At 47.8% G+C, this 21,026-nt stretch overlaps 2 protein-coding genes across 3 annotated transcripts in view; one reads left to right on the top strand and one right to left on the bottom strand.

Annotated features, from left to right (window-relative positions):
- Positions 1-1,666: 1,666 nt before the first annotated feature.
- LOC131707026 (WD repeat-containing protein 46-like) lies at positions 1,667-16,826 on the bottom strand. 2 transcript variants are annotated; one of them, XM_059009058.1, is made up of 15 exons: positions 16,042-16,124; positions 11,915-12,058; positions 10,083-10,163; positions 9,839-9,951; positions 9,519-9,606; positions 9,364-9,425; positions 8,719-8,823; positions 8,443-8,593; positions 7,888-8,023; positions 7,521-7,620; positions 6,134-6,287; positions 3,581-3,728; positions 3,061-3,251; positions 2,163-2,276; positions 1,667-1,989 (listed from the first exon to the last, which is right to left on the bottom strand). In XM_059009058.1, the coding sequence occupies exons 1-15, from the start codon at positions 16,042-16,044 to the stop codon at positions 1,876-1,878; spliced, it is 1,704 nt and encodes a 567-aa protein (XP_058865041.1). In that variant the 5' UTR covers positions 16,045-16,124; the 3' UTR covers positions 1,667-1,875. The 2 variants fall into 2 exon arrangements, with proteins under 2 accessions (XP_058865041.1, XP_058865040.1); XM_059009057.1 differs by lacking the exon at positions 16,042-16,124 and adding an exon at positions 16,725-16,826 and having other exon boundaries at positions 1,668-1,989.
- A 3,408-nt stretch (positions 16,827-20,234) lies between these two features.
- Positions 20,235-21,026, top strand: part of LOC117434191 (B-cell receptor CD22-like) — a 10,460-nt gene continuing 9,668 nt past the window's right edge. Inside the window, exon 1 of the mRNA XM_059009083.1 lies at positions 20,235-20,349. The gene's annotated coding sequence lies outside the window, so the exon portion shown is untranslated. The remainder of the gene's footprint in view (positions 20,350-21,026) is intronic.

Below are 21,026 nucleotides of genomic sequence, written 5' to 3'. Positions count from 1 at the left end.
TATTTTATTCTAAGGGTCGTGTTTTATTTTATTCTAAGGGTCGTGTTTTATTTTATTTTATTCTAAGGGCCGTGTTTTATTTTATTCTAAGGGTCGTGTTTTATTTTATTCTAAGGGTCGTGTTTTATTTTATTTTATTCTAAGGGCCGTGTTTTATTTTATTTTATTCTAAGGGTCGTGTTTTATTTTATTCTAAGGGTCGTGTTTTATTTTATTCTAAGGGCCGTGTTTTATTTTATTCTAAGGGCCGTGTTTTATTTTATTCTATGGTTCATGTTTTATTTTATTTTATTCTAAGGGTCGTGTTTTATTTTATTTTATTCTAAGGGTCGTGTTTTATTTTATTCTAAGGGTCGTGTTTTATTTTATTCTAAGGGTTGTGTTTTATTTTATTCTAAGTGTCGTGTTTTATTTTATTCTAAGGGTTGTGTTTTATTTTATTCTAAGGGTCGTGTTTTATTTTATTCTATGGTTCATGTTTTATTTTATTTTATTCTAAGGGTTGTGTTTTATTTTATTCTAAGGGTTGTGTTTTATTTTATTCTAAGGGCTGTGTTTTATTTTATTTTATTCTAAGGGTCGTGTTTTATTTTATTTTATTCTAAGGGTCGTGTTTTATTTTATTCTAAGGGTCGTGTTTTATTTTATTTTATTCTAAGGGCCGTGTTTTATTTTATTCTAAGGGCTGTGTTTTATTTTATTTTATTCTAAGGGTCGTGTTTTATTTTATTTTATTCTAAGGGTCGTGTTTTATTTTATTCTAAGGGTTGTGTTTTATTTTATTCTAAGGGTCGTGTTTTATTTTATTCTATGGTTCATGTTTTATTTTATTTTATTCTAAGGGTCGTGTTTTATTTTATTTTATTCTAAGGGTCGTGTTTTATTTTATTCTAAGCGTCGTGTTTTATTTTATTCTAAGGGCCGTGTTTTATTTTATTCTAAGGGTTGTGTTTTATTTTATTCTAAGGGTCGTGTTTTATTTTATTCTAAGGGTCGTGTTTTATTTTTTTCTAAGGGTTGTGTTTTATTTTATTCTAAGGGTCGTGTTTTATTTTATTCTATGGTTCATGTTTTATTTTATTTTATTCTAAGGGTCGTGTTTTATTTTATTCTAAGGGTTGTGTTTTATTTTATTTTATTCTAAGGGTCGTGTTTTATTTTATTCTAAGGGTCGTGTTTTATTTTATTCTAAGGGTCGTGTTTTATTTTATTCTATGGTTCATGTTTTATTTTATTTTATTCTAAGGGTCGTGTTTTATTTTATTTTATTCTAAGGGCCGTGTTTTATTTTATTCTAAGGGTCGTGTTTTATTTTATTTTATTCTAAGGGTCGTGTTTTATTTTATTCTAAGGGTCGTGTTTTATTTTATTCTAAGGGCTGTTTTATTTTATTCTAAGGGTCGTGTTTTATTTTATTCTAAGGGTCGTTTTTTATTTTATTCTAAGGGTCGTGTTTTATTTTATTCTAAGGGCCGTGTTTTATTTTAAGGGTCGTGTTTTATTCTAAGGGCCGTGTTTTATTTTATTTTAAGGGCCGTGTTATTTTATTCTAAGGATCGTGTTTTATTCTCACCAAAGTTGGTATAATTCCAGAGACCTTGAAAGTCCAGGGGATCTCGACAGAAGATTCACGACTTAGTTTTTTTTCAAACACATTTAATTTTTTCACAACAATATAATAACTTTACAAAGTTTTATAAGAAAAAAAACAAACAAATAAAACGTTTTGTACAAAATGTTGATCTTCATGAAGAGGCTGTCTGCACGAAGAGGCTGTCTGCACGAAGAGGCTGTCTGCACGAAGAGGCTGTCTGCACGAAGAGGCTGTCTGCACGAAGAGGCTGTCTGCACGGTCCTCTCCCTCCCTCTCTCCTGTTATTTCTGGAAGCGCTCCAGCGCTGACCTCTGACCCAGGCTGGTCATCTTCTCCTCCTTCTTTCTTTCCTTGTCGGCACGGTCCTTCATTTCCAGACTCTGCTTGATCAACTCCTGATAGAGAGAGAGAGAGAGAGAGAATATATTATTGTTTTAGTATTTCCAAATGGCAGGCTCACAGACAGACACACACCTATACAGATACAAACAGACACCGAGTCACAGTTATGGACTGACAGACACACACACAGTCAGTGCTCCCCCTCCCCTCCCCTCCCCTTCCTCACTCTCTGATCCTCGTTCTTGATGATCTTCTTCCTCCGCTGGACGCTCCCGGTTGAACTCCGACCTTTCATCTTCAGTTTGGGTTCAAACTTCTCTTTCTCCCGCGGGTCGAAGCCCTGCAAGGAAAACAAACAAGCCAGAGTTTAAACCTACAGCTCTCCCTCCCTCCCTAACCCTACACCTTACCCCCTCCCTCTCCAAGTCTCTACCCCCACCTCACCAGTCTCACCCCCTCCCCTCTCCACTCAGTCTCTCCACTCCCCCTCTCACCAGTCTCTCCCTGAGTCTCCCCCTCTCTGTCTCTCCACTCCCCCGTCTCTCCCCCTCTCACCAGTCTCTCCACTCCCCCCTCTGTCTCTCCCGTCCCCTCTCTCACCAGTCTCCCCCCCCCTCCCCTCTCTCTCCAGTCTCTCCCCCTCCCCTCTCTCTCCCCCTCCCCTCTCTCTCCAGTCTCTCCCCCTCCCCTGTCTCTCCCCCTCCCCTCTCTCTCCAGTCTCTCCCCTTCCCCTCTCACCAGTCTCTCCCCTTCCCCTCTCACCAGTCTCCCCCCCCTCCCCTCTCTCCAGTCTCTCCCCCTCCCCTCTCTCCCCCTCCCCTCTCTCTCCAGTCTCTCCCCCTCCCCTGTCTCTCCCCCTCCCCTCTCTCTCCTTCCCCTCTCTCACCAGTCTCCCCCCCTCCCCTCTCTCTCCACAGTCTCTCCCCTTCCCCTCTCTCACCAGTCTCTCCCCCTCCTCTCTCTCTCCAGTCTCCCCCCCTCCCCTCTCTCTCCAGTCTCTCCCCCTCCCCTCTCTCTCCAGTCTCCCCCCCTCCCCTCTCTCTCCAGTCTCCCCCCCTCCCCTCTCTCTCCAGTCTCTCCCCTTCCCCTCTCTCACCAGTCTCTCCCCCTCCCCCCTCTCTCACCAGTCTCTCCACTCTCTCCTTGTGTCTCTGCTGGTAGGTGGCCGTGTCCAGTTCTCCCAGTTTGCTGGGTTGCAGGGTGATGAGCTCAGGCTGGATCTTGTCCAGCAGCGCCTTCACCTCCCACTCCTGCCTCTGCTTCACACTGCGGAACGGGTTCGAGTCCAGAGCGTCGAAGTTAGCCTCGCCCGCCCCTGTAGAGAGGGGGAGGGGGTCTATTAACCCATCGGCTCCACTTTCTCTACATTGCCCAACAGTAAACGCACACCAACAAGGAATTCTATTGTAGTGTCAGACTGAACAGGATTGTGGGGCTCTGTCTGTCTGCAGCTTTAATGAAACTAAACTCTGGTAGAATGGAGTAAACTAACAGAGACACCAAGAAGAAGCAATTATATTGTAGTGTCAAACTAAACAGGATTGTGGGGCTCTGTGTATGTCTGTCTGTCTGTCTGCTGTTTTAGGCAGCAGACAGTGCCTCAATACTCCAATGGTTCAGTGAACTGGGAGCTGTGGTACTGACCTGGCACCAGCATACTGGTGAAGCCGTCTCCATGTCCGATTCCCAGCACATCCTCATAGGGACAGAACTGCACGCCCCACACCCTGCCTGGAGCGCGGTGAGCCATGTAAGGCCGGGACACGGGCGTCGAACACACATCCTTATACACCTGAGAGAGTAGAGAAAAGTGTGAGCAGCTTCATACACCGCCGCGAGAGACACACGCAGACACTCCCGCCGCGAGACACACGCAGACACTCCCGCCGCGAGAGAGACGCAGACACTCCCGCCGCGAGAGAGACGCAGACACTCCCGCCGCGAGACACACGCAGACACTCCCGCCGCGAGAGAGACGCAGACACTCCCGCCGCGAGAGAGACGCAGACACTCCCGCCGCGAGAGAGACACGCAGACACTCCCGCCGCGAGAGAGACACGCAGACACTCCCGCCGCGAGAGAGACACGCAGACACTCCCGCCGCGAGAGAGACACACGCAGACACTCCCGCCGCGAGAGAGACACACGCAGACACTCCCGCCGCGAGAGACACACGCAGACACTCCCGCCGCGAGAGACACACGCAGACACTCCAGCCGCGAGAGAAACACGCAGACACCGCCGCGAGAGAGACACGCAGACACCGCCGCGAGAGAGACACGCAGACACCGCCGCGAGAGAGACACGCAGACACCGCCGCGAGAGACACGCAGACACCGCCGCGAGAGACACACGCAGACACTCCCGCCGCGAGAGACACACGCAGACACTCCCGCCGCGAGAGAAACACGCAGACACTCCCGCCGCGAGAAACACGCAGACACCGCCACGAGAGAGACACGCAGACACCGCCACGAGAGAGACACGCAGACACCGCCGCGAGACACAGACACCGCCGCGAGAGACACGCAGACACCGCCGCGAGAGACAGACACCGGCGAGAGAGACACGCAGACACCGCCGCGAGAGAGACACGCAGACACCGCCGCGAGAGAGACACGCAGACACCGCCGCGAGAGAGACACGCAGACACTCCCGCCGCGAGAGACACACGCAGACACCGCCACGAGAGAGACACGCAGACACCGCCGCGAGACACGCAGACACCGCCGCGAGAGAGACACGCAGACACCGCCGCGAGAGACAGACACCGGCGAGAGAGACACGCAGACACCGCCGCGAGAGAGACACGCAGACACCGCCGCGAGAGAGACACGCAGACACCGCCGCGAGACACGCAGACACCGCCGCGAGAGAGACACGCAGACACCGCCGCGAGAGAGACACGCAGACACCGCCGCGAGAGAGACACGCAGACACTCCCGCCGCGAGACACACGCAGACACTCCCGCCGCGAGAGAAACACGCAGACACTCCCGCTGCGAGAGAAACACGCAGACACCGCCACGAGAGAGACACGCAGACACCGCCGCGAGACACAGACACCGCCGCGAGACACAGACACCGCCGCGAGAGAGACACGCAGACACCGCCGCGAGAGAGACACGCAGACACCGCAGGTAGGTGCAAAAACCAATGAAGAATGTCTTTGCTAAAGTTCAAAAACAAAATTCAATGTACAGTCATCTTTCAGACAAACAAAACTGGTTAAGAACAAATATGTGAAGATATTGGTCTTGTTAAAATGCATTACCATGAAATCTGACCTTTGAGCCTTTTTTTGGTCTCAGAATGCATATAAAATGACCCAATCTTAATGAATTGTTAGTAATTCACTTTACACATCTTAAATAATAAATAGTGAGAAAACAAACAAAAAAAATCTACCTGTGTTATTTTTAACCCTTAACTCTCTCAGTTAGTGGTACGCAGCGGTACAGAGGAGTCGTCTACTCGGGTGATGATATCATGTGTTTGAAAGCACACTAAGCTGATCAAAAGGATAACAAGCTGCTGTCCAGACAGTCTTGCGCAGGACCCTTTTTGTTTTTTGTTTATAATAACTTGTGCGTTCAGCGTGCAGACTACAGGGAGAGAAAGGCAGCGCGACGTTAAAGAACTCATTCAAACAACCAGGAGCACAACTTTTTTTGCAAACATTCACAGTATTGGTTTTGATCGGATTTTAGCTTTAGTCTGAGTTGTTAATGTAAAGGAGGCTTAGAAGAATTATTATGCAATACAAAACCACGTTATCAGACTATTTATTTCTTAGCTGACGCCCTTATCCAGGGCGACTTACAATTGTTACAAGATATCACATTATTTTTACATACAATTACCCATTTATACAGTTGGGTTTTTACTGGAGCAATCTAGGCAAAGTACCTTGCTCAAGGATACAGCAGCAGTGTCCCCCACCTGGGATTGAACCCACGACCCTCCGAGCAAGAGTCCAGAGCCCTAACCACTACTCCACACTGCTGCACTACTTTTAAACACCTTGCACCCCCCTAGAACTGATTCTGTGGACGCCCATGACCACAGCGAGAGACACACAACAGCATTGCTGAACTGCTGCTGTGTTTGACAGCTTCTTACAAGTTTATGGAGGATCGCACACACACAGTCGCTCCCTCTCCTGTGCTCTGCTCTCCTCTCCTCTCCTCTCCTCACCTGCACAGTGTCTCCACAGCATGTTGCCAGCAGTCCTCTCTGACTCATGGTCATGCTGGTTGCTCCGGCAGGAAGCAGGTACGAGGCGAGTGGTTTGAAGGAGCGGATATCGAACACCTTCATCTTCCTGTCCAGCCCCGACGTCACCATGTACCTACAGCACAGGAAGTCATGAGTTTAAGAACTGTCAGGACCTCAGTGTGTCTAAGTGTGTGTGTGTGTGTGTGTGTGCGCCTGTGTGTACAGAGTGCACATTGTGTCTGTGTGTATAGTGTCTGTGTGTACAGTGTGTGTCTTGTGTGTATAGTGTATGTGTGTACAGTGTGTCTCTCTTGTGGGTATAGTGTCTGTGTACAGTGTGTGTGTGTATCTCGTGTGTGTGTATAGTGTCTGTGTACAGTGTGTCTTGTGTGTACAGTGTGAGTTGTGTGTACAGTGTGTGTCTTGTGTGTACAGTGTCTGTGTACAGTGTGTCTCTCTCGTGGGTAGTGTTTGTGTGTACAGTGTGTGCGAGTCTCTCGTGTGTATAGTGTCTGTGTGTTTCTCCTTCAGACAGGGAAGCTTCCACTCATCATGAATGGTAGCTCCCTCGTGGCCACGCCCTTTCACTGAATTATTATCCCGAGCTCCCCTCAGCGCAGCTGCTCTGTGTTTGTAGTTGGCACTGCTGGAGCTCTACGAGGTGCTTCGCCTGGACTGGCAGTGTATTGATGGAGTGGCCCCCGACCCTCGCTCACATAAGCACTGGTCTTTCAGTCTGTGATCTCCCTGAGCAGAGAGCACTGCCACACACACACAAACACACACACACACACACAGCCTCCTCAGAGCTGAGAGCACACTGCCACACACACACAGCCTCCTCAGAGCTGAGAGCACACTGCCACACACACACACACACACACACACACCCTCCTCAGAGCTGAGAGCACACTGACACACACACACACAGCCTCCTCAGAGCTGAGAGCACACTGCCACACACACACAGCCTCCTCAGAGCTGAGAGAACACTTCGACACACACACACACCCTCCTCAGAGCACACTGCCACACTCACACACAACCTCCTCAGAGCTGAGAGCACACTGACACACACACAGCCTCCTCAGAGCTGAGAGCACACTGCTACACACACAGCATTCTGAGAGCAGATGCAGCTGACCATTTGATTGAGTGGTTCTGGATGGGTTTAGAAGAGCTTTGATATAATAATTCAATGCCGGGGCGTGGGAACATGGGAGTTCCCTTGAGTAACCATGTTCTGTGTCTGTGTCTCAGTGTGTGTGTGTGGATCTGTCTCAGTGTGTGTCTGTGTCTCAGTGTGTGTGTCTCAGTGTGTGTGTGTGTGGATCTGTCTCAGTGTGTCTCTGTGTTTTTGACTCACGTGCCCGTCTTGTCCACGGCGATGGCTCTCACGCCGCCTCGGTGGCACAGCATCTTCACCAGCGGCTCCTTCTGATTGGGGGACCAGAGAGTCACCGTGCCTATCAGAGAGCAGAGAGCGTTACCACGGAGACACTAACCCTACACACTCTCACCTGTGGGGTGTCCCAGGTGCACGACGGCATTGCTCTGGTTCTGTGTCACTCTCACACTGTCTCACTCTCACCTGTGGGGTGTCCCAGGTGCACGACGGCATTGCTCTGGTTCCGTGTCACTCTCACACTGTCTCACTCTCACCTGTGGGGTGTCCCAGGTGCACGACGGCGTTGCTCTGGTTCTGTGTCACTCTCACACTGTCTCACTCTCACCTGTGGGGTGTCCCAGGTGCACGACGGCATTGCTCTGGTTCTGTGTCATCACGTCCAGCCGGCCATTCTTGGTGCAGATCGCACTGACCTCCCGACCGACCGAGACATCGAGATACTGCAGGAACCCCGTGGAGCTCTGAATACAAGAGACCCACAATGCAATACAATACAATACAATACAATACAATACAGCACACTGACACACAGAGGTACTGCAGGAACCCCGTGGAGCTCTGAATACAAGAGACCCACAATGCAATACAATACAATACAATACAATACAATACAATACAGCACACTGACACACAGAGGTACTGCAGGAACCCTGTGGAGCTCTGAATACAAGAGACCCACAATGCAATACAATACAATACAATACAATACAGCACACTGACACACAGAGGTACTGCAGGAACCCCGTGGAGCTCTGAATACAAGAGACCCACAATGCAATACAATACAATACAATACAATACAGCACACTGACACACAGAGGTACTGCAGGAACCCACTGGAGCTCTGAATGCGCTGGGGGGACATGTTAGCGTGACGTACCGCGGTGGCGAGCAGGAAGTGGTAGGGCAGGAACTCCATGCGCAGCACGTCATTGAACTTCTTCACACAGTGAAGCTCCACCCCCTGGTTGTCATAGATATACAGCCACTTCCTCTGAGCCACAGCAAACATGTTCTCTGAGTGCAGCCACCTGAGAGGGGAGGAGAGCAAGTCTGTCAGTAACACACGCACACATTTATACAGCAATCCATGTAGCACATGGTCGACAGCCCCCCCCCCCCAGCACGTCGCTCAGTCTCTCCCTCCAGGACTCGCCTCACGTCGTTCACACACTCCATCACGTTCATCTCGCTCTGCAGCTGTTTGCTCTGCCAGTCCAGAGAGGCAACGTGACCCAGACGACCTCCCAGGAGCAAGTGCCTGAAAACAAAACAAACGCAATCAGACACAGAGAGACAAAACAAACAAACACACACAGAGACACTGAGACAAAACAAACACAAACACACACAGAGACACTGAGACAAAACACAATCAGACACAGAGAGACACCGAGACAAAACACACACAGACACACAGAGACACAGAGACAAAACACAAACGGAGACAAACACAATCAGAGACACAGAGAGACATCGAGACAAAACAAACACACACAGACACCAAGACAAAACAAACACAATCAGGAGACACAGAGAGACAAAATAAACACTATCAGACACAGAGAGACACCGAGACAAAACAAACATAAACACACACAAAGACACTGAGACAAAACACAATCAGACACAGAGAGACAAAACAAACACAAACACACAGAGACACCGAGACAAAACAAACACACACAGACACTGAGACAAACCACACACAGAGACATCGAGACACAGAGAGACAGAGACCAAACAAACACAAACAGAGACACACACACAGAGACACACAGACGCGCACACACTCTCTTACCTGCCGTTCCGGGTGTAGTCTATCCTGTATGGCCCAAACTGACTGAGAGACAGATTGAAGTACTGGAGAGACAGAGAGGAGCAGTCAGGGTTAAATGCCACACTGTCACTGAACAGAAACAAGCAGGAGACTGTTTAGTGGTGTGCCAGGCTGACCTTTGCCCCGGAAGTGATGTCGACGGCCTCAGCGATGTCATCCTGTGCAATAGTGCATGTATCCTCCCCTTCATCTCCCACCAGGAACCTGCAGAGAGAGAGACACAGAGCAACAGAGACAGACAGACAGAGAGCGAGAGCGACAGAGAGACACAGACAGAGAGACACACAGCCAAAGAGAGACAGACAGAAATTAAACAGCATTAGTTTCAGCGTTGAAGGACAAACAGATCAGTGTTACACTGCAGGGTGCAATACGAGGTCTTTAACTCTGCACTACTGTCAGTGTACTGACCAGTGCAGCCCCACCCCCTCCTCACCCAGCCTCCTCCGCTAGCAGCAGGTCGGATCGAGCAGCCTGGTTCAGAGCCAGGTCAATCTTCTCCTCTGTCTTAGAGAGACGATCCTTCAACCTGCCCTTGGAGAGAGAGCGCTGAGAGAGGAGAGGAGATAGGAGAGGGAGGGGAGAGAGAGAGAGAGAGAGATATCATTCAAAGCCATGTCTTCATTTGAATGCATCAGCAGCAGCTCAGAGTGACACAGCGATGGAGTCGGATTCCTCACCACTTCATTCTTCTGCCCTCGTTCGAACTTCTGCCGCCTCTCTTTAGGAACCGGAGCAGGGCCAGGGAAAGGGTCCACTTTCTGAGAGAGAGAGAGAGAGAGAGAGAGAGAGAGAGAGAGACATTGAAGACACTGAGAAAGACTTGTAGTGCAAACGCTTCTCACTGAATTCATTCAGTTTCTCTGTGTGTTTGTAACGCTGGCAGTGTTCAATGTATTCAGTTTCTCTGTGTGTTTGTAACGCTGGCAGTGTTCAGTGTATTCAGTTTCTCTGTGTGTTTGTAACGCTGTCTGAGTGTTCAATGTATTCAGTTTCTCTGTGTGTTTGTAACGCTGTCTGAGTGTTCAATGTATTCAGTTTCTCTGTGTGTTTGTAACGCTGGCAGAGTTCAATGTATTCAGTTTCTCTGTGTGTTTGTAACGCTGTCAGTGTTCAATGTATTCAGTTTCTCTGTGTGTTTATAACGCTGGCAGAGTTCAATGTATTCAGTTTCTCTGTGTGTTTGTAACGCTGTCTGAGTGTTCAATGTATTCAGTTTCTCTGTGTGTTTGTAACGCTGTCTGAGTGTTCAATGTATTCAGTTTCTCTGTGTGTTTGTAACGCTGGCAGTGTTCAATGTATTCAGTTTCTCTGTGTGTTTGTAACGCTGGCAGTGTTCAATGTATTCAGTTTCTCTGTGTGTTTGTAACGCTGTCTCAGTGTTCAATGTATTCAGTTTCTCTGTGTGTTTGTAACGCTGGCAGTGTTCAATGTATTCAGTTTCTCTGTGTGTTTGTAACGCTGTCTGAGTGTTCAATGTATTCAGTTTCTCTGTGTGTTTGTAACGCTGGCAGTGTTCAATGTATTCAGTTTCTCTGTGTGTTTGTAACGCTGGCAGTGTTCAATGTATTCAGTTTCTCTGTGTGTTTGTAACGCTGGCAGTGTTCAATGTATTCAGTTTCTCTGTGTGTTTGTAACGCTGTCTGAGTGTTCAATGTATTCAGTTTCTCTGTGTGTTTATAACGCTGGCAGAGTTCAATGTATTCAGTTTCTCTGTGTGTTTGTAACGCTGGCAGTGTTCAATGTATTCAGTTTCTCTGTGTGTTTGTAACGCTGTCAGTGTTCAATGTATTCAGTTTCTCTGTGTGTTTATAACGCTGGCAGTGTTCAATGTATTCAGTTTCTCTGTGTGTTTGTAACGCTGGCAGTGTTCAATGTATTCAGTTTCTCTGTGTGTTTGTAACGCTGGCAGTGTTCAATGTATTCAGTTTCTCTGTGTGTTTGTAACGCTGGCAGTGTTCAATGTATTCAGTTTCTCTGTGTGTTTGTAACGCTGGCAGTGTTCAATGTATTCAGTTTCTCTGTGTGTTTGTAACGCTGTCTCAGTGTTCAATGTATTCAGTTTCTCTGTGTGTTTGTAACGCTGGCAGTGTTCAATGTATTCAGTTTCTCTGTGTGTTTGTAACGCTGTCTCAGTGTTCAATGTATTCAGTTTCTCTGTGTGTTTGTAACGCTGTCTCAGTGTTCAATGTATTCAGTTTCTCTGTGTGTTTGTAACGCTGTCTCAGTGTTCAATGTATTCAGTTTCTCTGTGTGTTTGTAACGCTGTCTGAGTGTTCAATGTATTCAGTTTCTCTGTGTGTTTGTAACGCTGTCTGAGTGTTCAATGTATTCAGTTTCTCTGTGTGTTTGTAACGCTGTCTGAGTGTTCAATGTATTCAGTTTCTCTGTGTGTTTGTAACGCTGGCAGTACTGAGTGTTCAATGTATTCAGTTTCTCTGTGTGTTTGTAACGCTGGCAGTACTGAGTGTTCAGTCTGACGGATTATAAAATAAAAGGCATTGCCCCTCACCCCAGAGATCAGCTTCTTTCCTCTCCTCTCAGTCTTCTTCCTCCTTGTTTTCTCAGGTCTCTGATTCACTCGCTCAGTCACCTGACCTTCGCCTGCTCCCTTGCTCCCAGCCTCTGCCTGCGAGTCCCAGTAGCGCTTGGGGGCCTAAACCAAACCAGTAGAGACCAGTAACAGACCAGTACACCTCCGAGTTATTATCACACACTGTGTACGAGGGAAACCACCTCCTGATCACTGCAGTGCTCTGCACACACCTGCCCTGATCAGCACTCTGAGAAACACAAGCATTACATTCAGGGCTGTCATTAATAACTCCACTGCAGTGCTCTGCACACACCTGCCCTGATCAGCACTCTGAGAAACACAAGCATTACATTCAGGGCTGTCATTAATAACTCCACTGCAGTGCTCTGCACACACCTGCCCTGATCAGCACTCTGAGAAACACAAGCATTACATTCAGGGCTGTCATTAATAACTCCACTGCAGTGCTCTGCACACACCTGCCCTGATCAGCACTCTGAGAAACACAAGCATTACATTCAGGGCTGTCATTAATAACTCCACTGCAGTCCTCTGCACACACCTGCCCTGATCAGCACTCTGAGAAACACAAGCATTACATTCAGGGCTGTCATTAATAACTCCACTGCAGTGCTCTGCACACACCTGCCCTGATCAGCACTCTGAGAAACACAAGCATTACATTCAGGGCTGTCATTAATAACTCCACTGCAGTGCTCTGCACACACCTGCCCTGATCAGCACTCTGAGAAACACAAGCATTACATTCAGGGCTGTCATTAATAACTCCACTGCAGTGCTCTGCACACACCTGCCCTGAACAGCACTCTGAGAAACACAAGCATTACATTCAGGGCTGTCATTAATAACTCCACTGCAGTGCTCTGCACACACCTGCCCTGATCAGCACTCTGAGAAACACAAGCATTACATTCAGGGCTGTCGTTTTCTCACTGTAAAAAATTGCTTATTTCAAAGTCTAAAAATTCATCATTTTCTCTGGCGTTATTATACAACAAACGTTTTGAAATATTTATGCTTGCCTGAAAGACAGTAAATGCTAAATTGTAGAATATTTTTTACGTCCACCTTTTAAAGACATTCTATTTTCACCACCAGCGAGTTATCAAACAAAATAAAAACATAAGTACATGTAAAAATAACAGCAGACACGTGAAACGTGCCCTTCTTCTACTGGACTTGAGCAGAAGCATTTCCCATCTTTGACACAGCTGGTGTATTTTACATTGAAGACGTTTTAAAGAAATCATGCAGCTCTATGCAGTGTATGTTCAATCACTGACAGGAAGCAAACTAAACCAGCTGCCAGGTTCCTAATGCAGTGTAACAGGCAGCAAGCCAATCAGGCAATCTATTCTTTCAAACATGAAATAACAAACAGCCAGGCCTGCGGGAAGGGTTCACTTCAGCAAGGAACCTTTCTGTTTATTCTGTTTAGTCAGATCTGTGTTGCTTGGAGACACAGCATGAGCCAGACTGCAGCAGGACTGAAGAAACGTTTGCTCTGATCAATATCTGGGCCGATGGTTCAATCCAGAGACGCTTGGATGGAAGCGTCAGTAACAAGCTGCTTCAGGTGCATTGATCCGCGCAGCTTGTGTCTGTCACCCAGGTCAACCTGCTTTATCAAAAGCAGAGAGAAATCACGTAGCCGCCCCGCCTGACACCTGACCCAGGCAGAGCATCCGGGCCGTACCAAGGGGGGTGCGAGCAGTGCGGCCGCACAGGGCGCTGACCTGAGGGGGGGCCGATTGGCTGACGAATACGTGCTGAAGACAGAACAGTTTTTTCCCCAGATGGTTATTGCAATAAAATGGGACCAAAAGAGAAACCATCAGGAGCCGAGTACAGAGAGATGAAAAAGCAACAGAAAGAACGGGAAAGCAAACTGTGCAGCCAGTGGAAGAGCTGGCTCCAAACCTGCAGAGCGAGAGGATGCTACAGCAACTCCAAACCTGCAGAGCGAGAGGATGCTACAACAACTCCAAACCTGCAGAGCGAGAGGATGCTACAACAACTCCAAACCTGCAGAGCGAGAGGATGCTACAACAACTCCAAACCTGCAGAGCGAGAGGATGCTACAACAACTCCAAACCTGCAGAGCGAGAGGATGCTACAACAACTCCAAACCTGCAGAGTGAGAGGATGCTACAACAACTCCAAACCTGCAGAGTGAGAGGATGCTACAACAACTCCAAACCTGCAGAGCGAGAGGATGCTACAACAACTCCAAACCTGCAGAGCGAGAGGATGCTACAGCAACTCCAAACCTGCAGAGCGAGAGGATGCTACAACAACTCCAAACCTGCAGAGCGAGAGGATGCTACAACAACTCCAAACCTGCAGAGCGAGAGGATGCTACAGCAACTCCAAACCTGCAGAGCGAGAGGATGCTACAACAACTCCAAACCTGCAGAGCGAGAGGATGCTACAACAACTCCAAACCTGCAGAGCGAGAGGATGCTACAACGACTCCAAACCTGCAGAGCGAGAGGATGCTACAACGACTCCAAACCTGCAGAGCGAGAGGATGCTACAACGACTCCAAACCTGCAGAGCGAGAGGATGCTACAACGACTCCAAACCTGCAGAGCGAGAGGATGCTACAACAACTCCAAACCTGCAGAGCGAGAGGATGCTACAACAACTCCAAACCTGCAGAGCGAGAGGATGCTACAACAACTCCAAACCTGCAGAGCGAGAGGATGCTACAACAACTCCAAACCTGCAGAGCGAGAGGATGCTACAACAACTCCAAACCTGCAGAGCGAGAGGATGCTACAACAACTCCAAACCTGCAGAGCGAGAGGATGCTACAACAACTCCAAACCTGCAGAGCGAGAGGATGCTACAACGACTCCAAACCTGCAGAGCGAGAGGATGCTACAACAACTCCAAACCTGCAGAGCGAGAGGATGCTACAACAACTCCAAACCTGCAGAGCGAGAGGATGCTACAACAACTCCAAACCTGCAGAGCGAGAGGATGCTACAACAACTCCAAACCTGCAGAGCGAGAGGATGCTACAACAACTCCAAACCTGCAGAGCGAGAGGATGCTACAACAACTCCAAACCTGCAGAGCGAGAGGATGCTACAGCGACTCCAAACCTGCAGAGCGAGAGGATGCTACAACAACTCCAAACCTGCAGAGCGAGAGGATGCTACAACAACTCCAAACCTGCAGAGCGAGAGGATGCTACAACAACTCCAAACCTGCAGAGCGAGAGGATGCTACAACAACTCCAAACCTGCAGAGCGAGAGGATGCTACAACAACTCCAAACCTGCAGAGCGAGAGGATGCTACAGCGACTCCAAACCTGCAGAGCGAGAGGATGCTACAACAACTCCAAACCTGCAGAGCGAGAGGATGCTACAACAACTCCAAACCTGCAGAGCGAGAGGATGCTACAACAACTCCAAACCTGCAGAGCGAGAGGATGCTACAGCGACTCCAAACCTGCAGAGTGAGAGGATGCTACAACAACTCTAAACCTGCAGAGTGAGAGGATGCTACAACAACTCCAAACCTGCAGAGCGAGAGGATGCTACAACAACTCCAAACCTGCAGAGCGAGAGGATGCTACAACAACTCCAAACCTGCAGAGCGAGAGGATGCTACAACAACTCCAAACCTGCAGAGCGAGAGGATGCTACAACAACTCCAAACCTGCAGAGCGAGAGGATGCTACAGCGTCTCCACAAGCAGCGCAGGGTGAGAACAGTGCATCATATCTGTGGATAACACATTAAGTAGGTGTGCTAGTAATGTCGTTCTCATGCTAATCATGTAGAATAACACACTGCAGTAGAAGCGAAACTGATGTGAAAAAAGGACATCTATAACATTAACCACGCTTTAAATGAAACCTAGATCTCAAAAAAATAATATTAATTTTTTTGAAAATCGTGGTTGCACCCCTGCCCCACAATCCACACGCTGGCGGAGGGCGGGCGCGAACCCGGGACCCCTCTGTTGAAGCTGACACCCTGGGATCTTCAAGAAGCTGCTTGATGAGATTCTGGGATCAATAAGCTTTTTATTACAAGAACCGCAATCTATTTACATAAAGTAGGGTTACCATGTGGCTCCAGATTAACCGGACGCTGTGAGACAGAACGGGATTTCAAACTTGCCCCTAAATTGAAATAAATGAAGGTGTAAATGAACCATCCTTAGCTACAATTAATAATGATGCTTAAATACCCGCATGCGCGTCAAATAATTGTATTATACGAAGAATGAATTGCAGCCAGTCGCTATTTTTTTCTGTTTGTTAAAATTCAATCGCCCATTATTATTCTGCAAATACAATCGCATCATCATCTCGTTGCTCTATCGATAAATTAGCTGTTCGTTCATTAAGATCTGATCGGAAGCAGCTGATCAGTGTGAATTGTTTGCTGCGCCCAAGCAATTCCACCACAGCAGGATTAATCTCAGCAAAGGTGGAGCTCATTTATACGTGAATTACTTTCAATTTAGGGGGAGTTTTGAAATTCCGGTCTGTCTCAAAGCGTCCGGTTAATCTGGAGCCATATGGTAACCCTACATAAAGAAGGAAGCGGCTCTCATTTCAAGCATGCGTTCAGACGAGTGGAAAGTGAATGCCTGTGTGCGAGAGGCACCGCTTCTATTCACGTCTACACAGATTACATTACGATCTCTGTATCCCAGTCCTGTACCCAGTCCAGCCCGAGCGTTAATTAACTCGTTATTTCAATTACATGTCATTGTTTTCTGTTCATTTCGCAGTTTAATCACCTTTTTCTTCCCCACGTGCACTCCCTGCTCAACTGCTCCTCCGTCCGCCGCCATCTTGTCAACAACGCAACCACAGGGCAATCAATAAAGTTTTGTTGTTAATGACCGTTCTTTCAACTAACTTTATTGACAAAAACTTTACATTATATAATAATAATAATAATAATAATAATAATAATAATAATAATAATAATAATAATAATAATAATAATAATGGTTTAGCTGACCTGAACAAGTGGAACAAGTTAGCCAGACAATGAGAACTAACCGATAATAAGCCATTACAAATGCGGATGTGTACATTATTGTCATTTAGCGTGTCATAAAAAATAAAACATAAAAAAAATACATTGAAGATATTAAACAGGCAAAAAAGTCACAAATATGAAAGGGTGTGAAAAAAGCAAATAACACATATATTAACGATAAAATGATAAAAAGCGTTTTTACTACATTAGGAGTGATTCGGGCAAACACATTTAAGTAAAAGTACACCTATATTCGTAATATAACTGTCGCCTACTGCATGTCTTTTTCTGCACATTCCGCACACGGATCATTTTAACCTGCCGGTAGCCGATTGCTGACACTGAGCGAGTGTAATGTGTATTTAATACACGTTACACTCACATTTCAGGTTCAATGGAATACATCAAGCGTGCATGCTTGTTTTAGTACTTAAATACACAGTATCTTATTGTGATCTTATTGTGCCCCTCATGCGGTCCTGAGCACAGCTCAATCCTCAGTGCTGTCTGAATAGACCCTGCCTGCCCCTCATGCAGTCCTGAGCACAGCTCAATCCTCAGTGCTGTCTGAATAGACCCTGCCTGCCCCTCATGCAGTCCTGAGCACAGCTCAATCCTCAGTGCTGTCTGAATAGACCCTGCCTGCCCCTCATGCAGTCCTGAGCACAGCTCAATCCTCAGTGCTGTCTGAATAGACCCTGCCTGCCCCTCATGCAGTCCTGAGCACAGCTCAATCCTCAGTGCTGTCTGAATAGACCCTGCCTGCCCCTCATGCAGTCCTGAGCACAGCTCAATCCTCAGTGCTGTCTGAATAGACCCTGCCTGCCCCTCATGCAGTCCTGAGCACAGCTCAATCCTCAGTGCTGTCTGAATAGACCCTGCCTGCCCCTCATGCAGTCCTGAGCACAGCTCAATCCTCAGTGCTGTCTGAATAGACCCTGCCTGCCCCTCATGCAGTCCTGAGCACAGCTCAATCCTCAGTGCTGTCTGAATAGACCCTGCCTGCCCCTCATGCAGTCCTGAGCACAGCTCAATCCTCAGTGCTGTCTGAATAGACCCTGCCTGCCCCTCATGCAGTCCTGAGCACAGCTCAATCCTCAGTGCTGTCTGAATAGACCCTGCCTGCCCCTCATGCAGTCCTGAGCACAGCTCAATCCTCAGTGCTGTCTGAATAGACCCTGCCTGCCCCTCATGCAGTCCTGAGCACAGCTCAGTCCTTTTGGTGCACACTGGACTAATTTACCATACAATGAATTTCAAACCTACGAATGCTTATCTCTGCGCATTGGTGTAGTGTAGAGAGGGGCGTCTTGGCCAGTGTTGAGCCTCTCTGTGAAATGAGGGCTAGCATGCCTGCTTCATGAGAGAGGCCCGACTGAATAGCAGGCTGGGGGTGTCTGGATTGAGCTCAGAAAACATGAGCATGAACAGGATGCTGGGGAGGGTAAAAGGGGTTCTCTGTGGTGTGTTCAAGTGAAAACTGTGTCTAGCCAGTTTCCTGGGTGTAGCCTTTGTGTGGTTTGAAAAAGTCTGCTAATTTCCTTCTCATGTGATTCTAAGCAGATCTGCAATGTTGACACTTCCTTTTTCTAACACTATTACTGACACTGTTGTTCCTCTTCCTTTCTACCGCTGTAATTATTCAGTGTGATGATCATACACACACAGGGGATCATTTACAGAAATTATTATTATTATTATTATTTATTTCTTAGCAGACGCCCTTATCCAGGGCGAATTACAATTGTTACAAGATATTACATTATACAGATATCACATTATTTTTACATACAATTACCCATTTATACAGTTGGGTTTTTACTGGAGCAATCTAGGTAAAGTACCTTGCTCAAGGGTACAGCAGCAGTGTCCCCCACTGGGGATTGAACCCACGACCCTCCGGTCAAGAGTCCAGAGCCCTAACCGCTACTCCACACTGCTGCCCTAATGCTTTGCTTTTGCAGAACAGTTGATTTATGATCAACAGGGAGAGGTTTATGTAGCTTACATTACTTTTATCAATTGTATTACTCTTCAACAGGGCAGTAAGATCGCTGTGTGACCTTGGTTAAATCCAGCAGAGCTCAGCCCTGCAGCCCCAGCCCCATTCCTCACCGCCCTTCTGAACAGCCCACAAGATAATCCAGCAGAGCCCAGCCCTGCAGCCCCAGCCCCATTCCTCACCGCCCTTCTGAACAGCCCACAAGATAATCCAGCAGAGCCAAGCCCTGCAGCCCCAGCCCCATTCCTCACCGCCCTTCTGAACAGCCCACAAGATAATCCAGCAGAGCCCAGCCCTGCAGCCCCAGCCCCATTCCTCACCGCCCTTCTGAACAGCCCACAAGATAATCCAGCAGAGCCCAGCCCTGCAGCCCCAGCCCCATTCCTCACCGCCCTTCTGAACAGCCCACAAAATAATCCAGCAGAGCTCAGCCCTGCAGCCCCATTCCTCACCGCCCTTCTGAACAGCCCACAAGATAATCCAGCAGAGCCCAGCCCTTCAGCCCCAGCCCCATTCCTCACCACCCTTCTGAACAGCCCACAAGATAATCCAGCAGAGCTCAGCCCTGCAGCCCCATTCCTCACCGCCCTTCTGAACAGCCCACAAGATAATCCAGCAGAGCCCAGCCCTTCAGCCCCAGCCCCATTCCTCACCACCCTTCTGAACAGCCCACAAGATAATCCAGCAGAGCTCAGCCCTGCAGCCCCATTCCTCACCGCCCTTCTGAACAGCCCACAAGATAATCCAGCAGAGCCCAGCCCTTCAGCCCCAGCCCCATTCCTCACCACCCTTCTGAACAGCCCACAAAATAATCCAGCAGAGCTCAGCCCTGCAGCCCCATTCCTCACCGCCCTTCTGAACAGCCCACAAGATAATCCATCAGAGCTCAGCCCTGCAACCCCAGCCCCATTCCTCACCGCCCTTCTGAACAGCCCACAAGATAATCCAGCAGGGGGGTCTACAAAGGATCTAGAAATTAAAACACAGCCTGAGGCCCAATAGCAGATGATGTATTTTCCCCTTATAAACACACTTTCTTCACAGTACACACAGAGCCGTAGACATGTCCATTGTTACAAGGAAGGTTCCACCACCTTCATTCTGTTTTACCCAGAACACATTTAAACAAAATCTTTGAGCAGAGAAAGGTTATGCAAATACGCCTACAAAAAAAAAGAGGAAACAATGTAGCAATGGAGCAGAGAAAAAAACAAACAAACCACCAGCTGCTTCAGATGAGTCAGTAACCTTCCCCTTTATTTCCCATTACTGTGACTTGTACTGCCTGCCTTTTGAAACAGCAGTTAAAGAGCAACACGTTTCTTTCTGCTGCCTCTCATCCTCTCATCCTCTCATCACAGGTTTAAGAAAACAGGTATGTGTCTTTTTTCTCTTTTGAGCAATCCTTTATTTACAATAAATTGTAACAGTGTGTCATACTGCTAACAGGAGGGAGAACCCCTTCCCTGACAGGTATAGAGACTCATTACCCAGGGGGTGGATTGTGAGCTGATCTGAACAGTGGCAGCTTGTTCAAACCTCGTTTCAGTGTATTTTAAACCGCTTCCCTGACAGGTATAGAGACTCATTACCCAGGGGGTGGATTGTGATCTGATCTGAACAGTGGCAGCTTGTTCAAACCTCGTTTCAGTGTATTTTAAACCGCTTCCCTGACAGGTATAGAGACTCATTACCCAGGGGGTGGATTGTGATCTGATCTGAACAGTGGCAGCTTGTTCAAGTCTCGTTTCAGTGTATTTTAAACCCCTTCCCTGACAGGTATAGAGACTCATTACCCAGGGCGTGGATTGTGATCTGATCTGAACAGTGGCAGCTTGTTCAAGTCTCATTTCAGTGTAGTTTAAACCCCTTCCCTGACAGGTATAGAGACTCATTACCCAGGGCGTGGATTGTGATCTGATCTGAACAGTGGCAGCTTGTTCAAGCCTCGTTTCAGTGTATTTTAAACATGTTCCCTGACAGGTATAGAGACTCATTAACCAGGGCGTGGATTGTGATCTGATCTGAACAGTGGCAGCTTGTTCAAGCCTC

This window comes from Acipenser ruthenus, chromosome 38 (genome assembly GCF_902713425.1).
Source record: "Acipenser ruthenus chromosome 38, fAciRut3.2 maternal haplotype, whole genome shotgun sequence".
Taxonomy (NCBI): domain Eukaryota; kingdom Metazoa; phylum Chordata; class Actinopteri; order Acipenseriformes; family Acipenseridae; genus Acipenser; species Acipenser ruthenus.
This window is presented reverse-complemented; position numbering and strand designations above follow the sequence as displayed.